The sequence below is a fragment of the Heterodontus francisci genome, chromosome 3 (assembly GCF_036365525.1).
Source record: "Heterodontus francisci isolate sHetFra1 chromosome 3, sHetFra1.hap1, whole genome shotgun sequence".
NCBI classification, from domain to species: Eukaryota; Metazoa; Chordata; class Chondrichthyes; order Heterodontiformes; family Heterodontidae; genus Heterodontus; species Heterodontus francisci.
In genome coordinates, this window is record NC_090373.1 from 76,223,180 (window position 1) to 76,247,441 (window position 24,262).

The window sequence follows — 24,262 nt, forward strand, 5'->3', positions numbered from 1 at the left end:
ACCTCTTGTTCTAGATTTCCCCACAAGAGGAAACATCCTCTCTATATCTACTTAATCATCTTATATATCTCAATTAGATCTCCTCTCATTCTTCTAAACTCTAGAGAGTAAAGGACTAAACTGCTCAATCTCTCTTCATAAGACAAACCCCTCATCTCTGGAATCAATCTAATGAACCTCCTTTGAACTGCCTCCAATGCAACTACATCCCTCCTCAAGTAAGGGGACCAAAACTGCACGTAATACTCCAGGTGTGGTCTTACTAATGCCTTGTACAGTTGCAGCAACACATCCCTACTTTTATACTCTATTCCTTTAGCAATAAATACCAAAAATTCATTTGCCTTCCTTATTACCTGCTGTACCTACATACTAGTTTTCTGCGATTCATGCATGAGGACACCCAGATCCCTCTGCACCGAAGCGCTCTGAATTTTCTCTCCATTTAGATAATAATTTGCCTTTCTACTCTTCCGACCAAAATGGATAACCTCACACTTATCCACGTTAAACTCCATCTGCCAAATTTTGGCCCATTCACCTAACCTATCCATTATCCATTTGTAAATTTCTTATTTCTTTATTGCAACTTACTATCCCACCTATTTTAGTGTCATCTGCAAATTTGACTATAGTACCTTCTATGCTTGCATCCAAGTCATTAATATAGATTGTAAGTAGTTGGGGCCCGAGGATCGAACTCTGTGGCACCCCACTAGTTATATCTTGCCAACCAGAAAACCTATTTATCCTGACTCTCTGTTTTCTGTTGGTTAGCTAATCCTCTATCCAAGCTAAAAAATTGGCCCTAACCCCATGTGATCTTACCTTGTGTATTAACCTTTTGTGTGGCACCTTCTCAAATGCCTTCTGGAAGTCCAGATATACTACATCTATAGGATCCCCATTATCCACTTTGTTTGTTACAGCTTCGAAGAACTCTAGCAAATTAGTCAAACATGATTTACCCTTCATAAAACCATTTGTGGGGAAGAGCAAAACTAGTGGCCATCAATATAAGATGGTCACCAAGAAATCAAATAAGGGATTTAATAAAAACTTCTTTACCCAAAGAGTGGTGAGAATGTGAAATTCACTACCACAGCGAGTAGTTGAGGCAAATGGTCGAAATATATTTAAGGGGAAGCTGGATAAGCATATGAGTGGGAAGGGGATAGAAGGTTAAGCTGATAGTATTAGATGAGGAAGATTGGGAGGAGGCTCAAGTGGAGCATAAACGTCAGCATAGACTGTTTGGGGAGAATGGCCTGTTTCTGTGCCGTATATCCTATGCAATTCTGTGTACTATTTTGGGCATAACAGTGAACATTTGCTGATAGTGCACAAGAAGTGGTAACTTAACAGTATTTCTTATAGTGATTTCAAACCAGTAAAGTTGTCTGTGCTTAATTCATTATTAATCTACATGGGAACTGCACATTACTCTTTCTAAAAAACAGTCTTTCCACTAGGAGCTTCTGCTTTGTATTAATACAAACATTTTACTATTTAAAATGATGTAGAATTGCTACTGCAGCATTTACAATGTGCAAACATTTCATTTGCCATGTACTTCAATGTTTATTGGAAAATAATGAATCCACTTGCGCTTTTCCTTCAAGGTGCCAGTGAATGGACACCCTCCCTTATCAAATGACATACAGCTAATTACTGCAGAAGAAATGAAAGGTTCACTCACTACAGAGAAGAAAACTCTCAAGGTACGTTGAGGACAATCATAATTCAATTCATCCTTTGATTGATTGAACTTTTCCAGTGGTTCAGTGGGTAAATGCACCTTAAGACATCATTCCCATGTTAGAACATAAGGTGCCAAGATCCAAGATTATGATGAAAGGTTTTGGTAGGGTGAAGAAAAAAGACTGATTAGGGAGTCAGTGACAAAGGGGTCATAAATTAAAAATGATCAGTACAGATGTTAGGAGACCTTTCTTTATGCAGTGAGTTCCTATTGCATGGAATCCTTTGCTGTAGAGTGTAATTAAGGCAGAGACCACTGTAGGATTGTCCTATGAGGAGAGATTGAGTCGATTAGGCTAGATTCCCTATAATTTAGAAGAATGAGAGGTGATCTCCTTGAAACATATAAAATTCTGAAGGGGTTTGACAGGGTAGGAAGATGTTTCCCTGGCTGGGGAGTTTAGAACTCAGGGTCACAGTCTTAGAATATGGGGTCTGCCAATTAGGACTAGATGAGGAGAAATTTCTTCACTCAAACTGTTGTGAATCTTTGGAACTTCTACACCCAGAAAGCTATGATGCTCAGTTGTGTATATTCAATAGAGAGGTCAATAGATTTTTGGATATTAATGGAATCAAGAAATATGGGGATGGTGTGGGAAAGTGGAGTTGAGATACAAGATCAGTCATGATCTTATTGAATAGTGTAGCATGTTCAAAGGGCTGAACAGCCTACTCTTGCTCCTGTTTCTTATGTATTTTTTAAGTGAAGAGCAGATAAACATTTGAAGCAGAGGAATACACAGGAATATGCAAAGAGAGCAATAAAGGCCTGCTCAGGTCAGGAAAAAAAATCCCGACCCGAACCTGACAGAACCACATCAAGCCCGACCTGACCCTACCCAACCACCGGAATGTTCACTTTACCAACCATCCGATTCCAAATCTGCAGGAAACTGTACCATGAGCGCGATGCCGTCATAGAGACGCTCACTGCGCAAACTCAGAGTTTCCCTCCTTGGCGTCCCGGACTCCCAGCTCAAGTAGGCTTTTCAACTTTTGACACTTACTAAACTCAACTTCCCAGCAGAGCAAAATGTAATACTGTGTGTGTCCGACCCGGACCTGGCTCGACCTGACCGAGCCCAAAAGCCAGACCCGGAAGAGTGACCCAACCCGACACGTTTCGTCAGGTCCCGTCAGGTTCGGGTCAGGTAGCAGGCCTTTAGAGAGCAAGACCACTGCTTTCGATTAGTTTTGGATTGTTCTATCAAACAGCTGATACAGATACAATGAACCTATGATAGAAACTTCTGTGGTTCTGTATATCTGAAGGGACTTGATTAAAATCCCACGATGTTCCCTTTCTTCTCTTACGAACTTGCTTCTGGCACCATTAAAATACATTCAAGTATAGTGGAGCTAATTGGGTGAACATACACTGGGCTGAATTTTATTAGGCGGCGGGTGCGCACAATGGCGCCGGTCCATGTGAGGTTAGTGGCCCCGCCGCCACAATTACGCAGCGGGTGGCCATTTAACATAATGACAGCGGCTGTCCCCCCCAATCGTGTGACGGGGGCGGCATTGGTGACACCATCAACGGCGTCTCCTGATGTTGGATTGCAGAGTTCTACCCTTCATCCCAACAGTATCCACTTGCAGAGGTCCCTCCTTTCTCCCCAACAATATCCACTTGCAGAATTCCCTCCTTCCCTCACATTTGCAGGTTGAGCTCAGCGGAACTGTCTGATATGAGAAAAAGAAAACAATAGGATAACTTACCTAACCTTTGCAGGTGCCAATGACTCTCGCCTCGCTGGCGCCAGCTTTTCAAAGACGGAAAAATGAAGGCACATGAGTGCTGCACATCATGCATAAGGTTGCGATCATCTGGTAGGATCGCAGCGAATTAGATACAAATTCATGCAAAACAGTATGTAAAAGATTTAAATTATGATCACATTGTGGCGGAGGTGCCGCCACGGAATTTTGCCTCCTCCCAGAAAATTGGAAGTCGGCATTACAGCGTCAGGTTCCGTGGCGAACGACTATGCGTCAATTCTCTGGCCACCCCCCGCCAAAAAACCCGCCTTCGAACAGAGCATAAATCCAGCCCATTATGTGGGTTTGCAGGGTATGAGCAAAACAGCTACATGAAATCTTTGCATTTCACTAGGTTATCAGGAAGGTTCTACAGCCTTTTAGGACTGTTTGAATTTCACCCTTAATATCTCTGAATTGGGTGTTCCAGTCTTCTTGGAGGTCCAGTTGTGGTATTGGCAATTCATTTTTTATGATTCCGCTGATCTCAGCCAGATCACATCGCAACTTACCAGGTGTTAATAAAGGAAGGCAAGTTTAAGAAATGTCAAGTACCAAACTCCATTGACAGTGTCCGTGGTTCAGTAAACTTGCATGAGATGGCAAGCCTTGTCTGTATGTCTGTCTGCAGATAGATATATTTGCCTCCAAGATCAATTCACTGTGGTGCATGGCAACCAAAGAGATGTGCGGCTGAATTTATTGTTCCCGTCACAAGTTCCAGCAGTGGACCCCGAAGCGGGTGCCATTGTCGCCTGTGTCACACGTGCCTGCCTGACAGTGATTATGCAGCGGCAGCCACTTTACATAATTGAGGCGCAGGGCCTATCGAATTGCACGATGGGGGCGTATGCTGAGGCGCTGATTGCGGTGCACCAAGATATAGCCCACTAAACACTTGCACCCAGTACAATGCCCACCAAATTCTTGCACCCTACACATTGCCCATCCAAGTAGAGTGACCCCATACTACACCCAACGGACTCTCTCACCCGAGACCAAGCCCATCCGTGCAGAGTGCACAGCACTGTAGGCCAACAATGGCCTCTGTACCACCCCCCCGACTTCTCCTATCCACTGCTCCCCATAGCTGCCTTCCCATTGTGGCTCTGAGGCCTCGTTTTGGTGCTGCACCTTTCAATGGCCAGGGATCCGAAGGCACATGAGGGTCTCACGCCATCCATTTAGTTTCAAGCCCTCCCATTGAATCGTTATCAATTGCACGCAATTGTATTCTAACTATCTGTTCTACAATTTAAATTGCATTCCTGACACATCGGGGCTCTGACACCACCTTGGTGCTTTCCCGCTGTTGACTAAATCCAGAACCGACGTCACAACATTGGATTTCCGGGTGGACCCATCCAGCGCTATTCTCCAGCCCCCCACTTCTCCATTCCCTCTCCAAACGGTCTCACTAAATTCAGCCCGTGGTGTGCAATTGGTCTGTCAGTGAACCCTGTTGACTTGGAACAGTTTGATTTGTGTCAGACATGTTCTCTGCGATTTCATGGTAATCCACTCCTTCAGTTGAGATACCTCCTGCACAAGCTGTGCAGAACTATCAACAATAGCACATTTATTTTCTTATTATTACAGTTGTTTCTTATAATTGAAATCGTATAAACAATGCAGTCCAGCAATACATGACACCTACTAATAGTTTAAATTTATACGTTTGGAGATGAGGTTCCAATACCAGTCAAGGATAACTCTCTCTGGTAGATGTGCAGCTGGAACAATAACACCAGTTTTAAATGCTTCATTAAAATTCTATGATGTTTGCTTTGGGCAAATGTACAGAGGGTGGTTATAATGTACAGTTTCCTGCTGCAAACTTTTGTTGAAGCAAAGTCCATAAATTGTTGCTTGAAAAGAGGAATATTAAACGGTACAGGGAGCAAGCAAGAGAGTGGGTTTAGAATAAGCAGCTCAGGTGGAGACAGACACCTATATTGATCAAATAGTCTGTTTCTATGCTGAGGCTTTCTAAGCTTCTATGAAAAAGATGTGCTGGCAATACATGATAGTGTAGATAGAGAGAGCATTCTTACAGGGCTTGACAGGGTAGATGCAAGAAGGATGTATCCCCTGGCTGGGGGGGTCTAGAACCGGGGGATCAGAATAAGGGGTAGGTCATTTAGGACTGAGATAAAGAGCAATTTCTTCGTTCAGAGGGTGGTGAGTCTTTAGAATTCTCTATCCCAGAGGGCTGTGGAGGCTCAGTCAGTGAGTATGTTCAAGACAGAGATCGATAAATTTCTACATATTAAAAACATCAAGGGATATGGGGATGGTGTGGGAAAATTGCATTAAAGTAGAAGATCAGCCATGATCTAGATCTTCCCTCTACAGCTTCTAACCTCATCGTCCCGCAACCCCAGACAGCCCGCTTCTACCTCCTTCCCAAAATCCACAAACGGGACTGTCCCGTCAGACCCATTATGTCAGCCTGCTCCTGCCCCAGTGAACTTATTTCTTCCTATCTTGACTCTATCTTTTCTCCGCTGGGCCAATCTCTTCCCACCTACATCCGTGATTCTTCTGACGCCCTACGTCATTTTGACAATTTCCAGTTTCCTGGTCCCAACCTGTCACAAAAACATTCCACAAACTCATCTTCTGGACGACCCTTGCCAATGTACTTAGTCCAGTCTATAAGATTAAAGTTCCCCGCTTTGCCTTTGTTGCAAGCTCCAATAATTTCTTGTTTACTGTTCTGTGCAACAGTATAACTACCGTTAGGGGCCGATAAACTACTCCCACCAGCGTTTTCTGACTCTTCCTATTCCTAATCTCCACCCATAATGATTCTACTTCATGATCTTCTGAGCCAAGGTCTTTTCTCACTAATGCCCTGATGTCAGTCTTTAATATCAGGGCTACCCTCCTCCTTTGCCATTCTGCCTATCTTTTTGAAATATTTATTTCCCAACCTTGGTCACCTTGTAACAATGTCTTTGTAATAGTGATTAGATCTAAACTAGGGTTGTCCAACGAATGACCTGCCAAAGGTTTCCATGCAGCCCGCGGGTGTATTTCAGAGATGAGAAATTTCCCATCATCTTCGTTCAGATCAGCTTTTTAAATAACATCATTGTCAGTTTCACAGCTGACAGGTGCTGCATGAGAGCACTAACAGCGGTTTTCCAACTTCGGACAGATTCGGGGTTTTCTGACTTTGGCCGCCGGAAAACCCTGAATCTGTCCAAAGTTGGGAAATCGCTGTTCCCAATGTCAACACCTGTCAACTGTGAAACACAGCGCAATTTTTTAAAAAACTGACCAACCACAAAGCTGCTGTACTGAGTGCTCCCGCTCCCTGCAACTGTTAGAGAGAGAGAGAGAGAGAGCAAGTGGCTGGGTAGAGAGAGAGAAGTGGGGGAGAGGGAGGGGGGGTGGGTAACAGAGAGAGAGTGAGAAAGGGGCACAGAGAGAGGGGGTAGAGAGAGGGGCAGAGAAAGAGAGGTGGACATAGAGAGAGAGGGGGACATAGAGAGAGAGGGTGGACAGAGAAAGGGGGTGACAGAGAGCGAGGATGACACAGAAAGAGGGGGACAACACAGAGAGGGGGGGGCAACAATACAGAGAGGGGGAACACAGGAAGAGAGAGAGTTAGAGAGACCAGGAGAGAGAGTGATCAAGATCACTGCTGACAGATGGACATCTATCTGGAATACTCCGCATCGCTACAAGTATGCGGGCAAACATTGACTACTTGTTTAAGCAAAGAAATGTCAGGTATCTCACTAAATTAGTGTCAACATAGTGATAAGAAAGTAAGTCAATAAATTAGTCTTCTCATTTAAAGCTTCTTCACAAAAATGCACATTTGTTTTGATTAATAGTAAGATAAATATTTAATGCCTTTATCTTTCAGAAATTGTCTCACCGGCCCCCCATATAAGACAAAAATTGTAATGTACCCCCCATGTGTAAAGTTTGGACAGCCCTGATCTAAACCATTTATTTCTATTTGTGCCACTAATTCATCTACCTTATTGTGGCTGCTTCTTGCATTCAGATAAAGAGCTTTTAATTTCATTATTTTACTGCTATTCCCTGCATGGACTTTACTTGCTCATGCACAATTACTGTTAAACTCTGTCCCTTCCTGTCTCACTCTGCTTGCCTTTACCCATGTTGCTAAACTGTTCTATTGCCTCAACTTTTTGCGTCGACTTTCTAAATCTCCCTTCACTCGAACTTGCTCCCTCTTTTCCTTCACTATCTTTCCTGAATACCTTGTAGCCTGGAATATTAAGTTCCCAATCCACCCCTTCCTTGAGCAAGGTCTGTTATTACCATTATCTCATAATCTCATGTGGCAATTTGTGCTTGCAGCTCATCAATCTTAAGTACCACACTACATGCTTTTACATACATGCATTCCGAACCCATCTTAGAATACATTGTATTTGCCCTGTTTTATCCTTATTTCCAAATTATTCTTTACTCTAGTACTGTTTGTCTCCCCTAGTTCTATGTACATCTTGTTTCTCCTCTTTAATGTTTCATCCTAGTGCCCATCCCCTTGCCATATTAATTTAAACAATCCTCCACAGCACCAGTTAACCTTCCTGCAAGGACACTGATTCTAGCTCTGTTGGGGTGCAACCCATCCACCCTGAACTGATCCCAAAGCCCCAAGAATGCAAAGTCCTCCCTCCTGCACTATTTCTTCAGCCGCGTGTTAAACGTTCTTATTCCACTATTATTTTACTCATTTGTGCATGGCAGTGGGAGTAAGCCAGAGATTACTACCTTTGAGCTCCTGCTCTTTTAATTTCCTCCTGAGCTCCTGAAACTCAGACTGCAGGACCTCAACTCTTTTTCGTATGTTATTTGTTCCTACATGGACCATAACTTCTGGCTGTTCCACTTCCACACACCCCTGCCCCACTCAATGCCCTCAAAATCTCCTGCATCCTCTCAGCAATGTCTTCAGCAAACCTAACATTAATGTCTGCTTTACCATTTTCAAGCACATCAATATCTTACTCCTCATCCTCTTTCAATCACTCACTATCTCTCTCAAAAACACATTCTGCCTTTGAAACATTGTTATTGAAGTCCATCCAATGAGGGAAATTACAAGCTCTGCCTCAAATCAAGGGCTCCACATAAAAGAAATTGGATACAGTGTTTACAGTGAAATTGGTTCCAACCAACCTATCAATAGATTGACAAAGAAAATTCACTGGTTGATTTAATGCAACCAATAAATGCTGACCCTATTATGTAAATAAACCACCCCCACCCCAGGATTAACAGTCTGCAACTAGGTGCCATTCAACACCCATAAGCAATGAAAGGTACAGAATGGTACTATAAGCGAGCAAGAAAGAGCATATCCCAATCCATCAAGGGTTCTGAATCAGGATTGTCATCACTCTCAACTATACCTAGGAAGGAGTTAACAGGAGCTTCTAAAGGGGATTTTCCTATGGTGAAAATGGCCAGATGGAGATCATCTGTGCTGAAGATAACCTAATGCATCCCTGAGCTGAAGGAAGGCGTAAATTGGTTGCAAAACATTGCTGGAAACTTTTGCACTTTTAAATCCACCAAATAGGCAAATTTGGCAACCAGGTGGACTTAAACAACTTGCACATCCAGCTAAAACAGAAAATGGATCAAATTTCATGTTAAATTCCATCCTATAATCAACAAGGCTAGCCATGTCTCCCTAGCTCAAAGCCTTGCATCAGGAAAAAGCACTCCTTGGAAAGCATTCAGATGGAAGCTGGATCCATCCAGTAGTGTGTCTTGAAATCTTTTATATTGTAATTGGTAATTCTTGGTGCCTGCCATTCCTTATTCTTTTTTAGTTTGACTTCTTTATTTGATCACCCACCTGACAGTCAAGAACATAGAACTTAGAAGATGTTTTCGAAACTTGGGTGGGGGAAGGGATGCAGAATTGGTTTTCAGAGGTTCTGGGCCTTTAAGCTGGGCAGGAGCAGGATGTTACAAAAATGAATGGTCTGGATAAAAATGTGCAATGCCTGAGGACTAATAGAAGACTGGACACAGCTGCTGTATTCTGGGCTTTACTTCATACTTGCTTTGTGTATTATTGGTAAAAGTAAGTAAGTATAAAGAAAGACTACTTTGGCTAATCCCGAGTTATTGCAGGTCAAACATTTCAAATTTTGCACATATGATTGCTAAGGTAAATTATTTATTGTTCAGATGCAGCATTTTCACTGTCCTGGAATTTATGCCAATTTCAATAAATGGGCAACAAATCACATTACATGAGATTTCTTGAGTTACCACAATGCCAAATCATTTGTCCAAATTGTCACCCGTTTCCGACAAAATTCTCCATGATAACAGAAACCCTTATTCTCAAGAGCAACTAGGGATGCGCAACAAATACTGGCCTTCCCAGTGATGCTCACATCCCATGAAAGAATAAATAAAAGATAGTCACCCAGTTATGAATGGTGGTGGACAATTAAACAACTAACCAATGATGGGGTGCCCAGCATGTCAGGGGAAAAGACAAAGCTGAAGCATTTGCAACCATCTTCAGCCAGAATTGCTTGTTCCTGAAGTCCCCACCATCACAGATGCCAGTATTCAGCCAATTCGATTCATTCCACGTGATATCAAGAAATGGCTGAAGGCACTGAAGGATACAGCAAAGGCTGTGGTCCTGACAACATCCCAGCAGAAGCCGCGCCCCTAGCTAAACTGTTCCAGTGCAGCTACAACACTGGCATCTCCCCGACAATGTGGAAAATTGCACAGGTATGTCCTGTCCACAAAAAGCAGGACAAATTCAATCCAGCCAATTACTGCCTCATCAGTCTGCTCTCAATCATCAGCAAAGTGATGGATGGTGTCATTGACTGTGTTATCAAGTGGTACTTACTCAGCAACAACGGGCTCACCAGTGCTCAGTTTGGGTTCTGCCAGGGTCACTCAGCTCCAGACCTCATTACAGCCTCAGTCCAAACATGAACAAAACAGCTGAATTCCAGAGCTGAGGTGAGAGTGACTGCCCTTGACATCAAGGCAGCATTTGACCGAGTATGGCATCAAGCAGCCGAGCAAAACTGAGGTCAATGGGAATCAGGGGGAAAACTCTCCACTGGTTAGAGCCATACCTAGCATAAAAGGTGTAGTTGTTGGAGGCCAATCATTTCAGCTGCTGGTTATTGCTGTAGGAGGTCCTCAGGGACCATCCTTGGCCCAACCATCTTCAGCTGCTTCATCAATGACCTTCCCTCTAGCATAAGGTCAGAAGTGGGAATGTTCAATGATGATTGCACAGTGTTCAGTACCATTCGTAACTCCTCAGATTCTGAATCAGTCCATGCCTATATGCGGCAAGACCTGTACAATATTCATGTTTGGGTTGATAAGTGGCAAGTAACATTCACGCCAAACAAGTGCCAGGCAATGGCCAACTTCATCAAGAGAGAATCTAACCATCTCCCCTTGACATTCAACAGCATTACCATCACTAAATTCCCCACTATCGACATCCTAGGGGTTACCATTGACCAGAAACTTAACTGGACCAGTGATATAAATACCGTGGCTACAAGAGCAGGTCAGAGGCTAGGAATTCTGCAGTGAGTAACTCATCTCCTGACTCCCCAAAGTCTGTCCACAAGGCACAAGTCAGGAGTGTGATGGAATACTCTGCAATGCCTGGATGAATGCAACTCCAACAACACTCAAGTGGCAGGATGCCATCTAAGACAAGGCAGCCTGCTTGATAGGCACCCTAGCCATCACCTTATACATTCACTCCCTCCACCACCGGCGCACAGTATGTATAATATACAAGATGCAGTCAGCAACTCATCAAGACACATTCGACAGTATCTTCCAAACCCACAACCTCTACCATCTAGAAGAACAAGGGCAGCAGACACATGAGGAAACCACCACCTACAAGTTCCCCTCCAAGTCACACTCAATCCTGACATGTAACTGTATCGCTGTTCCTTCACTGTTGCTCGATCAAAAACCTGGAACTCCCTTCCTAAAAGCACTGTGGGCGTCCCTACACCACATAGTTTGTAGTGGTTCAAGAAGGTAGCTCATCACCACTTTCTCAAGGGCAATTAGGGATGGACAATTAATGCTGGCCTTGCCAGTGACGTTTACATCCCAAGAACGAATAAAAAAACAAAGAGAATTCAAAAGAAACTTTACCCAGAGAGTAGTGAGAATGTGGAACTCACTACCAAAGGGAGTAGTTGAGAAGAATAGTGTAGATGCATTTAAGGGGAAGCACACAAGGGAGAAGGGAATAAATGGTTATGCTGATAGGGTTAGATGAGGAGGATAGAGGAGGCTCGAGTGGAGCACAAATGCTGGCTTGTGCTGTTTGGGCTAAATGGTCTGTTTTTGTCCTGTATATTCTATCCAATTCTAGGTAATTTTAGAATTGGACAAATAATTAATAGTTTATATTTGTTGAAGCCCTTTTTATGTGAGGGGATGAAGACTGATTGGTCTACTATCCAGCACCTACAACTTCATTTTATTTATTCAAGGTATAATACGCCATGGGACATCTGTCAAAAATAGGGTTACATAAGGATGTGTGTTGGTAACGTCCTACATTTATAGTCTGCGCAGCTCTCTGCAAGTCCCAAGAAGTGCCTCTTAACAAAGATCACAAGATAAATTCAAATAATGATGGCCATTCAACCCATTTTAGCCCATTCATCTAGAATGAACCAGCAGTTTTTACCTCCTCATCACTGCATCCAGATCTTTCATAAATGAGTCTAGGATTTTGTCTTCATTAACTTTCTTCAAAATCCATTCCGAGTGTTTGTCACACTTAGTGTGAAGAAGAACTTCATATGCAGTTATAAATTTGCTTTTTACTAGTTTGAGCTCCTGGCCTTTTGTCCTACTATAATATGTACAGAGCAAGTAATATAACTGGTATCAGAGTGAGTTTTCGTTATCGTGAGGGCCCTAGATTCTGCAAGCAAGCAAGTTGATAGACAGATGTGTGGTATGGGGTAGGTATCTAGTTTCCCTCTCTCCTTCCTCACTGCCCCCGCCCCAGTCAGTGGTCTGTAAATGTGCAGCTCCTCATCTGGAAGCCAGGCCGGTAGCAAGTCAAAGTGGAAGGTATCCAAACTGAATGGCATTTGTGAAGCCTATGGTAAGAACCAGATAACAGAGTTTTCAACTTCTTCCAGGAAAAATGTCAAATGTAGAAGAGTGTGTTTAATAGGAGCCCATAATTATATTCGAGTCAGCAAATGCAACAGTACCTTCAGGATTTAGCCTTGTGCATCCACCTCCCCATCCCCATCACCAACAACCATCTAACCCTAAGGAGCTACAACCCTGCACAGTTCAGCTACCCCATGGTAAACAGTGATCTCTATCCATTCTCATAACTCCTAAATCAGCAGGTATCCTTGCAGCTGTTGTTTAAACTAGTTACTCAACTCATTAACTGCTTCAGCTGAGAGTCAATTCCACTTCTGTACAAAGCTTTAAGTTGCCATGTTTATGTTCAATATTTTAATTATTTTAAATACTTATTATTAGACATGCAGCAGAGTTAAAAGTGGGTGTAAATTGATGGGTGGCATGTCACAGTTCCAGACATTTCTTTGTAAAAATCTACACAGTAAGTCCAGAAAGACAGCCCTGATAATTTACAGCATCTGCATTTTGATGGCTTGACAATGGGAAATTAGCATTAAGCTACTGTGTACCTTGTCATTTGGTGTCTGTACTTCAGCCAAATTCCAGATATAAAAGGGCCCAGAGACAACCTACTAGAAATATGTCATTGTAATTTGCAGCCCATCTACCCCCTTTAGTAGCTGATCTTGATATGAAAATAACAGGCAGCCACAAGCAAGAAGTTTAATCAAACTGTTTTTTTCTGTCTGTGCGTGTGTTTATGTTTGAAAGCTCTGCTCTGCAACTCCTGTGGTTAAATAAAGCATTCTGCACATTACAGACCTTTGAAGGTACTGTTTCTATTCTTTCATAGGCTAAGAAGAAAAAGCAACGATTAGATGAGAGATCAAAGGAACGAAGTGTTTCAGGAAACAAAGAAAGAAATGAGGAAGAAGCCGGTGAGTTTGAAAACCACAAATAAAACGAATCCTGAAATTGTAAATTTTCAGTTAAGGGAGGAACATTTTCAGCGGCATGGATTCATTTCCTTTCCCTTTACTTGGTCAGGCAATAGATTGTGCTAAATTGTGAAAAAAAATCTCGTAAGGAAGAAACTAGTAAACACAGTTTGGGCAAGAGTACATGATTTTAGTGGTGCATGATGCCATCACCAATGCAAGCTATGTTGAGAGAGTATTTAAAATTAGCTTAGACACTAAGAAGCAAAATAAACAGATGCTCACACATGATATGGGATTATTCTCAGTTATCAAAGACCCAGAAGGGCTTCCTGGTAATAACCATGGAAATGCTGCTATTTTTGGGGAATTGCTTTTATCAACTTGAGGGAAGAAAGTCTATAGAGTGTACGTTGTGTCCAAAATATTCCCCTATTTTATGGAAGAAACTAATAGCCATAGTGGAATTTTGATTGGCGGTTTTCAAAAATTCATCGCTTTCCTTACTTCATGGGCTGCAACTTCAAACTGGCCAAGACACGCTTTGGAACGACTGAACCCAGGAGACCTGCTGTAGACTGCTGATGTAGTTTCTGAAAAGGTTGTCATTCCTCAACCTCATGAAAATCAGCTACTTCTGCCTCATGTAAGATGAGCTCATCCTGTTCATAGCAGAGCCATGAGATCAATCTGTCTTCTTCAGCCAAGCCAATCAAAAGGACTTCAGCCTTGAAAAGTGGCTGAAATCTGGCATGCACTGCTGGCAAGCAAGATGTATCCTCTTTAATACTGGTGCTGGTTCATTTCCCTATATTCATAGTATTATGCTTCTATCTTGTAGTATGATCCCTATAAATGCTGTTGTGAAAGAATTGCAGCATAAATTGTTCCCAGCCACCTTTATTACAGAACTGTTACGATGGTTGTCCAATGGAACTCTGGCCACATCACAAGTAAATTAAGAACGGGATAGCAAAATGAAACTAGTGTGTGATGTTCATTCAAGAAGAAGGTGTTAAGAGACTGAAAATCATCATGCTGGGTAAGATCTGTGAGATTCTGCCTAACTTAAGAGTCCTGAGTCTTGTTGCTTTTCTTAGAAGCTCTCCAGTATAATAATGTCAATTGGTTCTTAAGGGTGGAACCTGTAACAACAAATAATTATTTTTGTCTAATTTGGAATGAGTGATCATCCCATTAAATCCACTCAAAATATATCAGGGCCAAAAAATTCGTTCAGACCTAAAAATGGGTGCGGGGATCAGTTGCTCGATTAACCCACACCCGTTGCTTCCATTGCAGGTAGCACGCAAACTTTGTGCTGTCTGCTCGTTTTTGTTTATTCATTCATGAGATGTGGGTGTCGCTGGCTAGGCCAGCATTTATTGCCCATCCTTAGTTGACTTAGAGAAGGTGGTGGTGAGCTGCCTTCTTGAACCACTGTAGTCCATGTGGGATAGGTACACCACAGTGCTGTTTGGAAGGGAGTTCCAGAATTTTGACCCAATGACAGTAAAGGAACGGCGATATAGTTCCAAGTCAGGATGGTGTGTGGCTTGGAGGGGAACTTGCAGGTAGTGGTGTTCCCATGCATCTGCTGCCCTTGTCCTTCTAGGTGGTAGAAGTTGTGGGTTTGGAAGGTGCTGTCTAAGGAGCGTTGGTGTGCTGCTGCAGTGCATCTTGTATACGGTACACCCTGCTGCCACTGTGCATCTTTGGTGGAAGGAGTGAATGTTTGTGGACGGGGTACCAGTCATGTGGGTTGCTTTGTCCTAGATGGTGTCGAGCTTCTTGAGTGTTGTTGGAGATGCACTCATCCAGGCATTGCAGAGTATTCCATCACACTCCTGACTTGTGTCTTGTAGATGGTGGACTGGCTTTAGGGAGTCAGGAGGTGAGTTACTTGCCGCACACAGAAATGCCTGATGCATTGGCAGGCCTGCCAAAAAGCCTGGTGTCACTATCAAAGAGCATGGAGGAGTCAGGCACCAACCTTGCACCCAGCTTTGTGCAGAGCTTTGAGTTCATCCTTTTCAGCTTGGAATTAGTGACAAACTCCTTTTTCACACTTACAAACCCAACCACAATGCAGCATCTGATGGCTGATGTCTCAGCTTCAATTGTAGCACAAGCAGAAGTCACCCAATGTTTGAGTGCTGCAGTAGAAGCTCAGACTAAAGTTATGCAAGCCCAGCTTGCTGCCACAAATACTCCAACAACTGCTGTCATGGCTGCAGATACCAGTGTTATAGGAGTCTTGCAACATCTCACAGCAGTCCAGCAATTTGTCCTCCAGGAGATTACTAGGATTGCTGAGACATCACCCCAGGGGAGTGGTAGTGGCACTGTGGAGCACATACCAGTCCACTGTCAGGATGACAGCATTTGTTCTCCCCCCAGTACCCTTGCTGCTACCTATCAGCCAGCCAGTGCAGATATTTTCTGTCCATGCTGAGATGGTGCAGTCCAAAAGATGGACCTTCTCGGCCCAGAGCTGCATGAGGTTGTCCTGCAAGGCCATCTGCAGTCTCCCCCACTGAAAGTCAGCAGCCACCCTGCGCCACAGGGATGCCTGCCATCTCTGGAAAGAGAGAATGCAATGTATTCCCCTTTTTTAGCGTACAGAGCATCAGTGACCTCCTTATACAGTAGTGGACAGCAAACTGCAAGATGTTGGAGATCTAGTCTGCTGCAGTTTGGAAGGAGCCCGACATAAAGAAGTTGAGGGTCACGGTCACTCTTACAGTCACTGCAGTGCCATCCTCGGCCTGCTCTGAGGCTGCAGATCTGCCTGCAGCAGGTGGAAAATCTCAGTGAGCACCTCCTTAGTGAAACAAAGATGATACATACAAGATAAGAGAAATACTCCCTGAAAACCCGGGTTGGATATGGCCTCCTGCATAGAGCCCTTCTCCCTCTCCTCTACTCTCTGAGCAGCTTGTCCTCCTCTGCACTGCCTCTCTTCATTCTCCTTGTCATGCTGCAAGCCAAGGGGGAATAGAAAGCACAGCACCCATAGCTGGGTGAAAATATTGTGAGTTGAACTCTTGAAGTGAGAACCAAGCGCTTTGCATGTGCCACATCACTGACTTAAATACCAGAAAGCTTGTTGTGGAAGGATAATGCTGGAGCCTATCTTTACTCAGTTTCACATTGTACAGAGTAGAAGGATTACAAACATGTAACTACTCACTCAAAACTCTCCACCAGTTTCAGTAAGAGTATCCTTATAAGTACTCAAGACCCCAGTTAACGCCCTCCACCTGCATATAATTAAACAACTGATACACAATTAATACACGCTGTATACTGCACCAACTTTAAGCGGCAGTACTATCCGCCAATCAGTTCTAACTCAGCAACAACCAGGAGAAATCAATTAGCAACTAACGTGAAAATGTTTGATGATTCCTTTAAATAGTGTTGTTTGGGGGGGGCAGTCCTTCCTGCTTTTGAATGCCTGTTCATCTGTGCGAAGTTATGAAAGGGCATTTGTTGGAACGTTGGGGTTGAAAGTGGCACTGCTACAGTCAAATCAGTGTTATGCACTGGCTGACGCTGCGATCTGCCTACTCTGCATACTTCTGGCACATGCTCCCAGCTCTTGTGTGAACAGCCCGTCCAAAACAGGACCCAGAAGTGTGGACATGTGGTATGGATGCCATTTTGAACCTGAAATGGCATCAATAGTGCCGAAAATATGGGTGCTGCACAATTGAATTTTGCAGCCAAGAAATTTAAAATCTAGCTGCAGTTAAACTCCATGTCCCCTAGTCTAAATCAATACAATTGTTGCAAGATTTTGTCTGTTACCTCCTAGCTACATAATTTAAACATAAACAATGTTGTATGATTGGTTACTTTATTTGAATCCAAGCAGCCTAGAAAACTGTTTCAGGGGTATTTAAGTAATTTGAGTTAAAATTGGGATGATTCATTTTGGAACTTTCAAAGGTTAGGGTCAGACCAGTGTAACTCCTGCAGTGGTGAGAAATTAAAGGAAAGGATCACTGTGTACACAAAAATGTTAATTCAAATCAATAATAATGTAGCACTGAGTTTAGAAATATTGTTTTTCTTTTGAGAAAATATACATTCTATTGTATATATATATATATATATAACTGTTATTTACTATTTACCTGTAGTAAAATAATTTTGCTTGATAGTCAAAAATCTGAAACAAAATGTCTACAATACTGTTTTTCATAGAAGGGAGGAATATCCTCTGAAGGCATAGAATAATTCCAGTGCATAAAGTAATTCACAGCTTTTGTCGTACAGACACTGCTGAAAACTTACCAGATATCGTGCTAGTCAAGACACTCTCAAGAATACAGAGAATTGTGACTGACCTAGACGAGTATTCTAAAATATGGAAACTGAGAAAGCTAGAATAGGGAGGATAGAAAAGACAGCAAAAATAACAGAGACAGCAGTAAATACATTTTATATTTTGTAATAATTACGAAACTTGCAATTTGGTTGGATTTTCTGCTTTCCTTTTTATTACTGGCAGTGACTGAAACAATGACCTAAATTAGTCATGATCACTTACATATTGTAATCTGCCTATTAGCAGCAGTAGATGAAATTGCTGCCAAGTGTTGGGTAGAATTATCACTAGAGGTAACTGTTACTTGGATCAGATGTCTATTCTCTTGTTGTGGCAACCTTGAATGCCACAAACCTGTCATATCCAAGTTGGTTTATATGTTTGTAATGCAGGCTTTTGGAATGATTTATTTTGCCTACATCACAGCATTCACAGCACATCAGTAGGAATTCATTGTGTGAATCATTGAGCTGTTTCAACATAAATGTAAGTTTTATTCTTTTATTATTTTCTAGGGGACTGGGTTATGAAAATCAGCAATCGAGAAAAACGTCAGTTGAGAAAGGAGCGCCAAAAGAAGAAGTGTGACACGACTAGTTTCTTCGATCTTAGTTTTCCTCTTTATTCTGATGGGAACAGGACTGCTTCAAGATCAGCTAAGGACAACAGGGGCTCAGATGATCAAGAAGGTATCACAAAGTGCTGCCACTGACATTTCCTTGGATATATAGATTGAAGTTTAAACATATGCACAAAAAAATGAGACATATCTTCAAAGAGGATGCCATTCAACTTTTTCTGCCCCAATTATTTTTCAGTTATGGCAATAAAGCATTCATTTAAATATTTTCAGCAGTAAAACTCAGAAGCAGGTGCTGATTAATATCCCAACCCAATTTACATTTGAACAACCAGAAAAGCATTATGCTATTAGTGCTTGTGAAGGAGCATAATGTCCTGAAAACATTCTGAAAATTCCCACTATTTTTCTTTAAAATCAGTTTGATTTTGATTTTTAAATCTACAGATTTGGTTAACATAAGTATACTGATATTTTCAAATGTGTTGGACATTTAGCTGTTAACAAATTGTTTATGGCAAACTTGGTTTTGTAAGACACCTGATTATTAATCTAATTATTGAGTACATGGTGTTGAAATACTGAGGGGATCTCCCAGTCGTCTTTCAGCAGAATGCCGGTTATGCTGTATCTTCGGCGTTTCCACAGATCTTCAGCTGAAGTTATGGTGGATGACTGGAAGAACCCATACAAAAATTCAACCCCTTAATAATTAAGCTCTCAAACTACACCTGTACCTTCCCTTTGTAAATTGTTTAAAATTATTTTACTTCTCCAGTTCCTAAACCGGGAGGGCAACCTACTTATGGACCTCCATAAGTGTCGATCTATTTTTGTTCAATAGGCGCTGTGTAAGAGCTTCCCAGGTTGACTGCACTTCCTTTCCCTTCTGTGGAAACCCATTGATTTCCATTTGATGTATCGCTATTGTGACATACTTGAGATCAGGAGCATAACATCCAAAGAATTACAGACACAAAATGTTATTCTCCAATATATTGTACTACAATGCTCTCAATCTGGCTGCAGAAAAGAGTCTCCAGATTTTTGAAGATTCTTATTTTCACATAACATGGGAGAAAGTGTCTTTGCTGTTGTAGATATATTACAGGTGATTGAGGTAGGTGGCATTGCAGTCTAATGTACAGGCTGACACTCAGATCTTCTGCTTGGATGTTAGGTACTGTCCCACTGGGGGAGGTTTGCTACCTTGTCCTCTTAGGCTGGAAATGCCAAACAGAATGGGTGCAACAGTAGAAAGTAAATGAAAAACAAAAAATAGCATTGGAGATTTGACCTATTGATGAGTGCACTAACATTTGGCAGTCTGAAACTAAAACTGATCCAAATCATTTCTTTGATATATGTTGGTACAGGCATTAATGCAGCAATCTCTGCCTTCCTCCCCCCACATCTTTTAATGATATACAAAATTTATAAGCCATATATGAATGAACTTCAGTTTACTCCAGCTAAACAGCAGAAAGACTGAAGGAATTGTCTTCGTCCCCAACACAAACACTGTACCTTTAAGAATATAAGAATATGTGGATGCTCCATTGTTGAGTTTATTCAAGTCTGGGATAGATAGATTTTTGGTCTCTCAGGGAATCAAGGGATATGGGGAGCAGGTGGGAAAGTGGAGTTGAGGCAGAAGATCAGCCATGACTCTGTTGAATTGCAGAGCAGGCTTGAGGGGCGGTATAGTCGACTCCTGTGCCTATTTGTTATGTTCTGCACCCTTGCCAGTGATTCTGTCCCCCTCCTTAGTCACCATCTCAAGCTTAACCTGTTTGACCCCAAGCTGAGCTTCCAACCCCATGTCCTTTTTATCACAAAGACTGCTTACATCAGCTTCTAACATCATCACCTCCACCCTGACATCAGGTGCACTCAATCACCACCAGTGTCCTTGCTGACCTACATTGGCTGCTAGTCCACCAATGCTTTAAAATTTTAAATTTACGTGCGCGTTTTAAAAATCGCTTCATCGTGTTTCTCCTCCCTATCTCTGTAACCTCCTCCAGCACAATACCCCACAATCCCCATCCACCTGCCAAATTCTTTGCTCTCAGATTCTGTGCTCTTGTGGCTATGTCTTCAGCGGTCCCTGCCGCATGCTCTAGAGATCCCCCAGTAAACTCATCTTTCTCGCCCCCTCCTTCTGCTCCTTTAAGACCCTTCTTAAAACTCATCTCTTTGACCACCAATATAATACATCCTTGCTTGTCTTGGCATCCATCTATTACGACTCTTTGAAGCACTTTAAGGATGTTCTTTTGCATTAAAGGTGTTATATAATTCAAAGTTTTGTAAATAGAGGACACTGGCTTTGCAAAAAGATATTTTCCTGATGGCAAGGCAAGTGTACTAGGAGAACCAGAGTTCAGCCTTGTAGCTTCATAAACATCTGTTTGCTTGAAATAACCTGGTAAGACACAGATACTATAATTAGTACAGTGCTAACCAGAAGCAAAATGGAACATAGCTGTTTCATAACCAAAATATATTTTTTTCATTACCAAATATAACTTCTTGGCAAATAACTGAATGGGATTGTAATGAATATATTTTTCGTAATGAGACTCCCTACTTCGAAATAATGGGTTCGAATTCAATAGGGTGAGCATATATTTTATTGTGAGACTCAATTAAGTTACTAAATATTTAGAAATATTAAAAATGTTTCGAAAATTTTTTGGATTGAAAACAAAGCTATGCCTAAAAAATAAATTGTTTTGGATATTTTGCAGATTTATTCGGATGTTTCAGAGACTGTCTTGTTAAGTTAGACTCGGGTGAAATCCTATAACTGAGGCTGAGTTGGCTGATGATATTGTAACAAATAGCTACGGCTGTCATGTCCTGTATTTTGATCTGGATTGCGACTGATTGAAATAGAATCCTCTAATACATGCAGTGTTTGCACTGTTCCATCTAGAGGTGAACAGTTTGATGTAAACAATAGCAAGCGAAAGTACTAGGGCTGGGAGTGAACATGCTTTCTTCAAGTACTAGAGTAGTACAAAATTGCCACAAAAGAATCTATTAATAGATAGCACAAAGTCAAGCATTACTATCAGGGTAAGGACTTTTTAAAAACTGGATACTGGGAATCTGAAATAATAAAGGAAATATAGGAGAGGCACAGCAGGTCAGTTGGCATCTGAAAAGACAGGTTAACATTTCAGCTGAGATTCTTCATCAGCTATGATGAATACTTAACAATTCAAAATGGATGGGTGGACCCTTGTAATGTGGAATCCCACCCAAAACATTAGTCTGCCTTACTCTTTCATATGCTGCTTATGTGCAGAATTTCCTGTTATTACAATTTTCTATTGTAAGCACTCACAGGTAATATTAGCATCAATGCAAACACTACTATCAGGGTGAATACTTCTGGGTAAAGTATTCCCCTCCCACCACCCTACCCCCATTTAATGGTTAATTTCAGAACCAAATTCATCCCTGCTGAAGCTCTTTCCTGGAAGCGCAGGAGTCATATATTTTACTACAGCATTTTCAGTGAGGTGTGTTCTGTAGGGTTCGAGGATGACTGTGAACACTGTCGGTTGGGCAGCATTGACGTTCATAGTGATACAGTTTATTAAAATAATAAAACTGAATTGGAACAAGTTTCAAATCATGTAGACAGCTTGTGATCCATCTTCTTAAATGGAAATGCTAATGAAGTCCCTGCTGACCGGTGGCATTTTCTGTGTGAATCTGCCTGTGCTGTGTCAGTGGAGCATGTCCATTGCTGCAAGCTTTTTTATCAAGATGTATGACTGCAAGTCTTTACAGAAGAGCCCTTCAGCAGAGGACCACTATAAGGTAAAATAATTGATTTTGACACCAACAGAGCTGGACTGATATAGGATGTGTTATATGTAGGCCCTCACCTTGACACTAATTGTTCTGCTTTCCTTTTGGTCTGTGGTGCCAGCCCATAATTTTAATATTAGCTTAGAGCAACACAAAAGAAAACTGTGAGACTGCCATGTACTCGAGAAATGTGTTGCAGCTTTTCATACTGCCCTATTTTATGTGCTATTTTATCAGCAATAGTAAATTAAAGAGCATTAGTGGCATTATACTCTGGCTACAGCACCTTGTTTGTGGTTATATTTGTGTTGATTATAAACCCTTTCTGTGGTGTAAATAGAATTGTTTATTTGTGACACTTAAAGTGCTGGCCAATGCTGAATCATGTTGTATTTATATACAGTGGCGTTCTGCCACTAACAGCTTAACTTCATCATTGTCCCAACACCGGCTCATACTTGCATTGGTAAGCTGTGCAAACTATGGTAGAATCTGCAGAAAAAAGTAAAATTCTCTTCCACTTGAGGTCCCTTTCGTATAATACACCATTCATGTCTGACAGGGTGAACAGGAGATCCTTGGAACTTCCACTGATGTTGCTGGGAGAGAAATTGGGATCGCTTGTGCCAGTTTTTTGGGTACTACAAGTGCCCTTCGAACTCCAAAATGCCAATTCTGGTGCATATGCACACTTGTGCGGCGAATCACGCCAGATGTCATATTGATGAGGGCGTAACGCACGGACAATGATCGTCTGCCTGTAGTGTGCAGAGCAGGCAGATCATGATGTCAACCAGCCTGCAATGGCTGATTTGACACCAATGTTGCCATTTTGGAGCTCAACTCTCCAGCTAACGCCCTCCCTTATCCTCACACAGCTGAACACATTCAGAGGATGGAAGATATGCATATCAATGCTACCTACAGTACAGGTTAATTGCTGCTGGATTTCTTCTGGCTGTTGTTTCGATTTTATAGTTCTATATTTTATTTCTATATGATATATATTATATTTTTATTATTGACTAAAGTTGCAAAGGATACAGGGCACATGCTGAAGGAATTTTTGCTGACCTCAAGGCTTCTGCACAAACCAGTTGCTCCCAGATAAGGGTGCGCCAGTAGGCATTCCACTTGGAATACAGCGTGACTTAGAGAATGAACAGAGGCCACACAGAGCACACGGTAGCACCACTACTGACTGAGCTGGCCATGTCCTAAAGGACATAGCTGCTAGACTGGGTATGTGGCAGGTGGTGATGGAACCAACAAGAGGGAAAAACATACTTGACCTTGTCCTCACCAATCTGCCTGCCGCAGATGCATTTGTCCATGACAGTATTGGTAGGAGTGACCACCGCACAGTCCTTGTAGAGACAAAATCCTGCCTTCACATTAAGGATACCCTCCATCGTGTTGTGTGGCAATACCACCGTGCTAATTGGGATAGATTTCAAACAGATCTAGCAATACAAAACTGGGCATCCATGAGGCACTGTGGACCATCAGCAGCAGCAGAATTGTACTCAACCACAATCTGTAACCTCATGGACTGGCATATACCCTACTCTACCATTGCCATCAAGCTAGGAGACCAACCCTGGTTAAATGAAGCGTGCAGGAGGGCATGCCAGGAGCAGCACCAGGCATACCTCAAAATGAGGTGTCAACCTGATGAAGCTACAACACAGGACTACTTGCATGCCAAACAGCGTAAGCAGCATGCGATAGACAGAGCTAAGCGATCCCATAACCAATGGATCAGACCTAAGTTCTGCATTCCTGCCACATCCAGACGTGAATGGTGGTGGACAATTAAACAACTAACTGGAGGAGGTGGCTCCACAAATATCCCCATCCTCAATGATGGGGGAGCCCAGCACATCAGTGCGAAAGATAAGGCTGAAGCAT

General features: G+C 42.2%; 1 protein-coding gene across 2 annotated transcripts in view; it reads left to right on the forward strand.

The window, feature by feature from the left end:
- Positions 1-24,262, forward strand: part of LOC137357287 (protein LYRIC-like) — a 119,953-nt gene that overhangs the window by 26,113 nt on the left and 69,578 nt on the right. For both annotated transcript variants that reach the window (XM_068023516.1, XM_068023524.1), the window contains exons 2-4: positions 1,623-1,721; positions 13,523-13,607; positions 18,459-18,632. In XM_068023516.1, the coding sequence (XP_067879617.1) occupies positions 1,623-1,721; positions 13,523-13,607; positions 18,459-18,632 (358 nt within the window). The remainder of the gene's footprint in view (positions 1-1,622; positions 1,722-13,522; positions 13,608-18,458; positions 18,633-24,262) is intronic.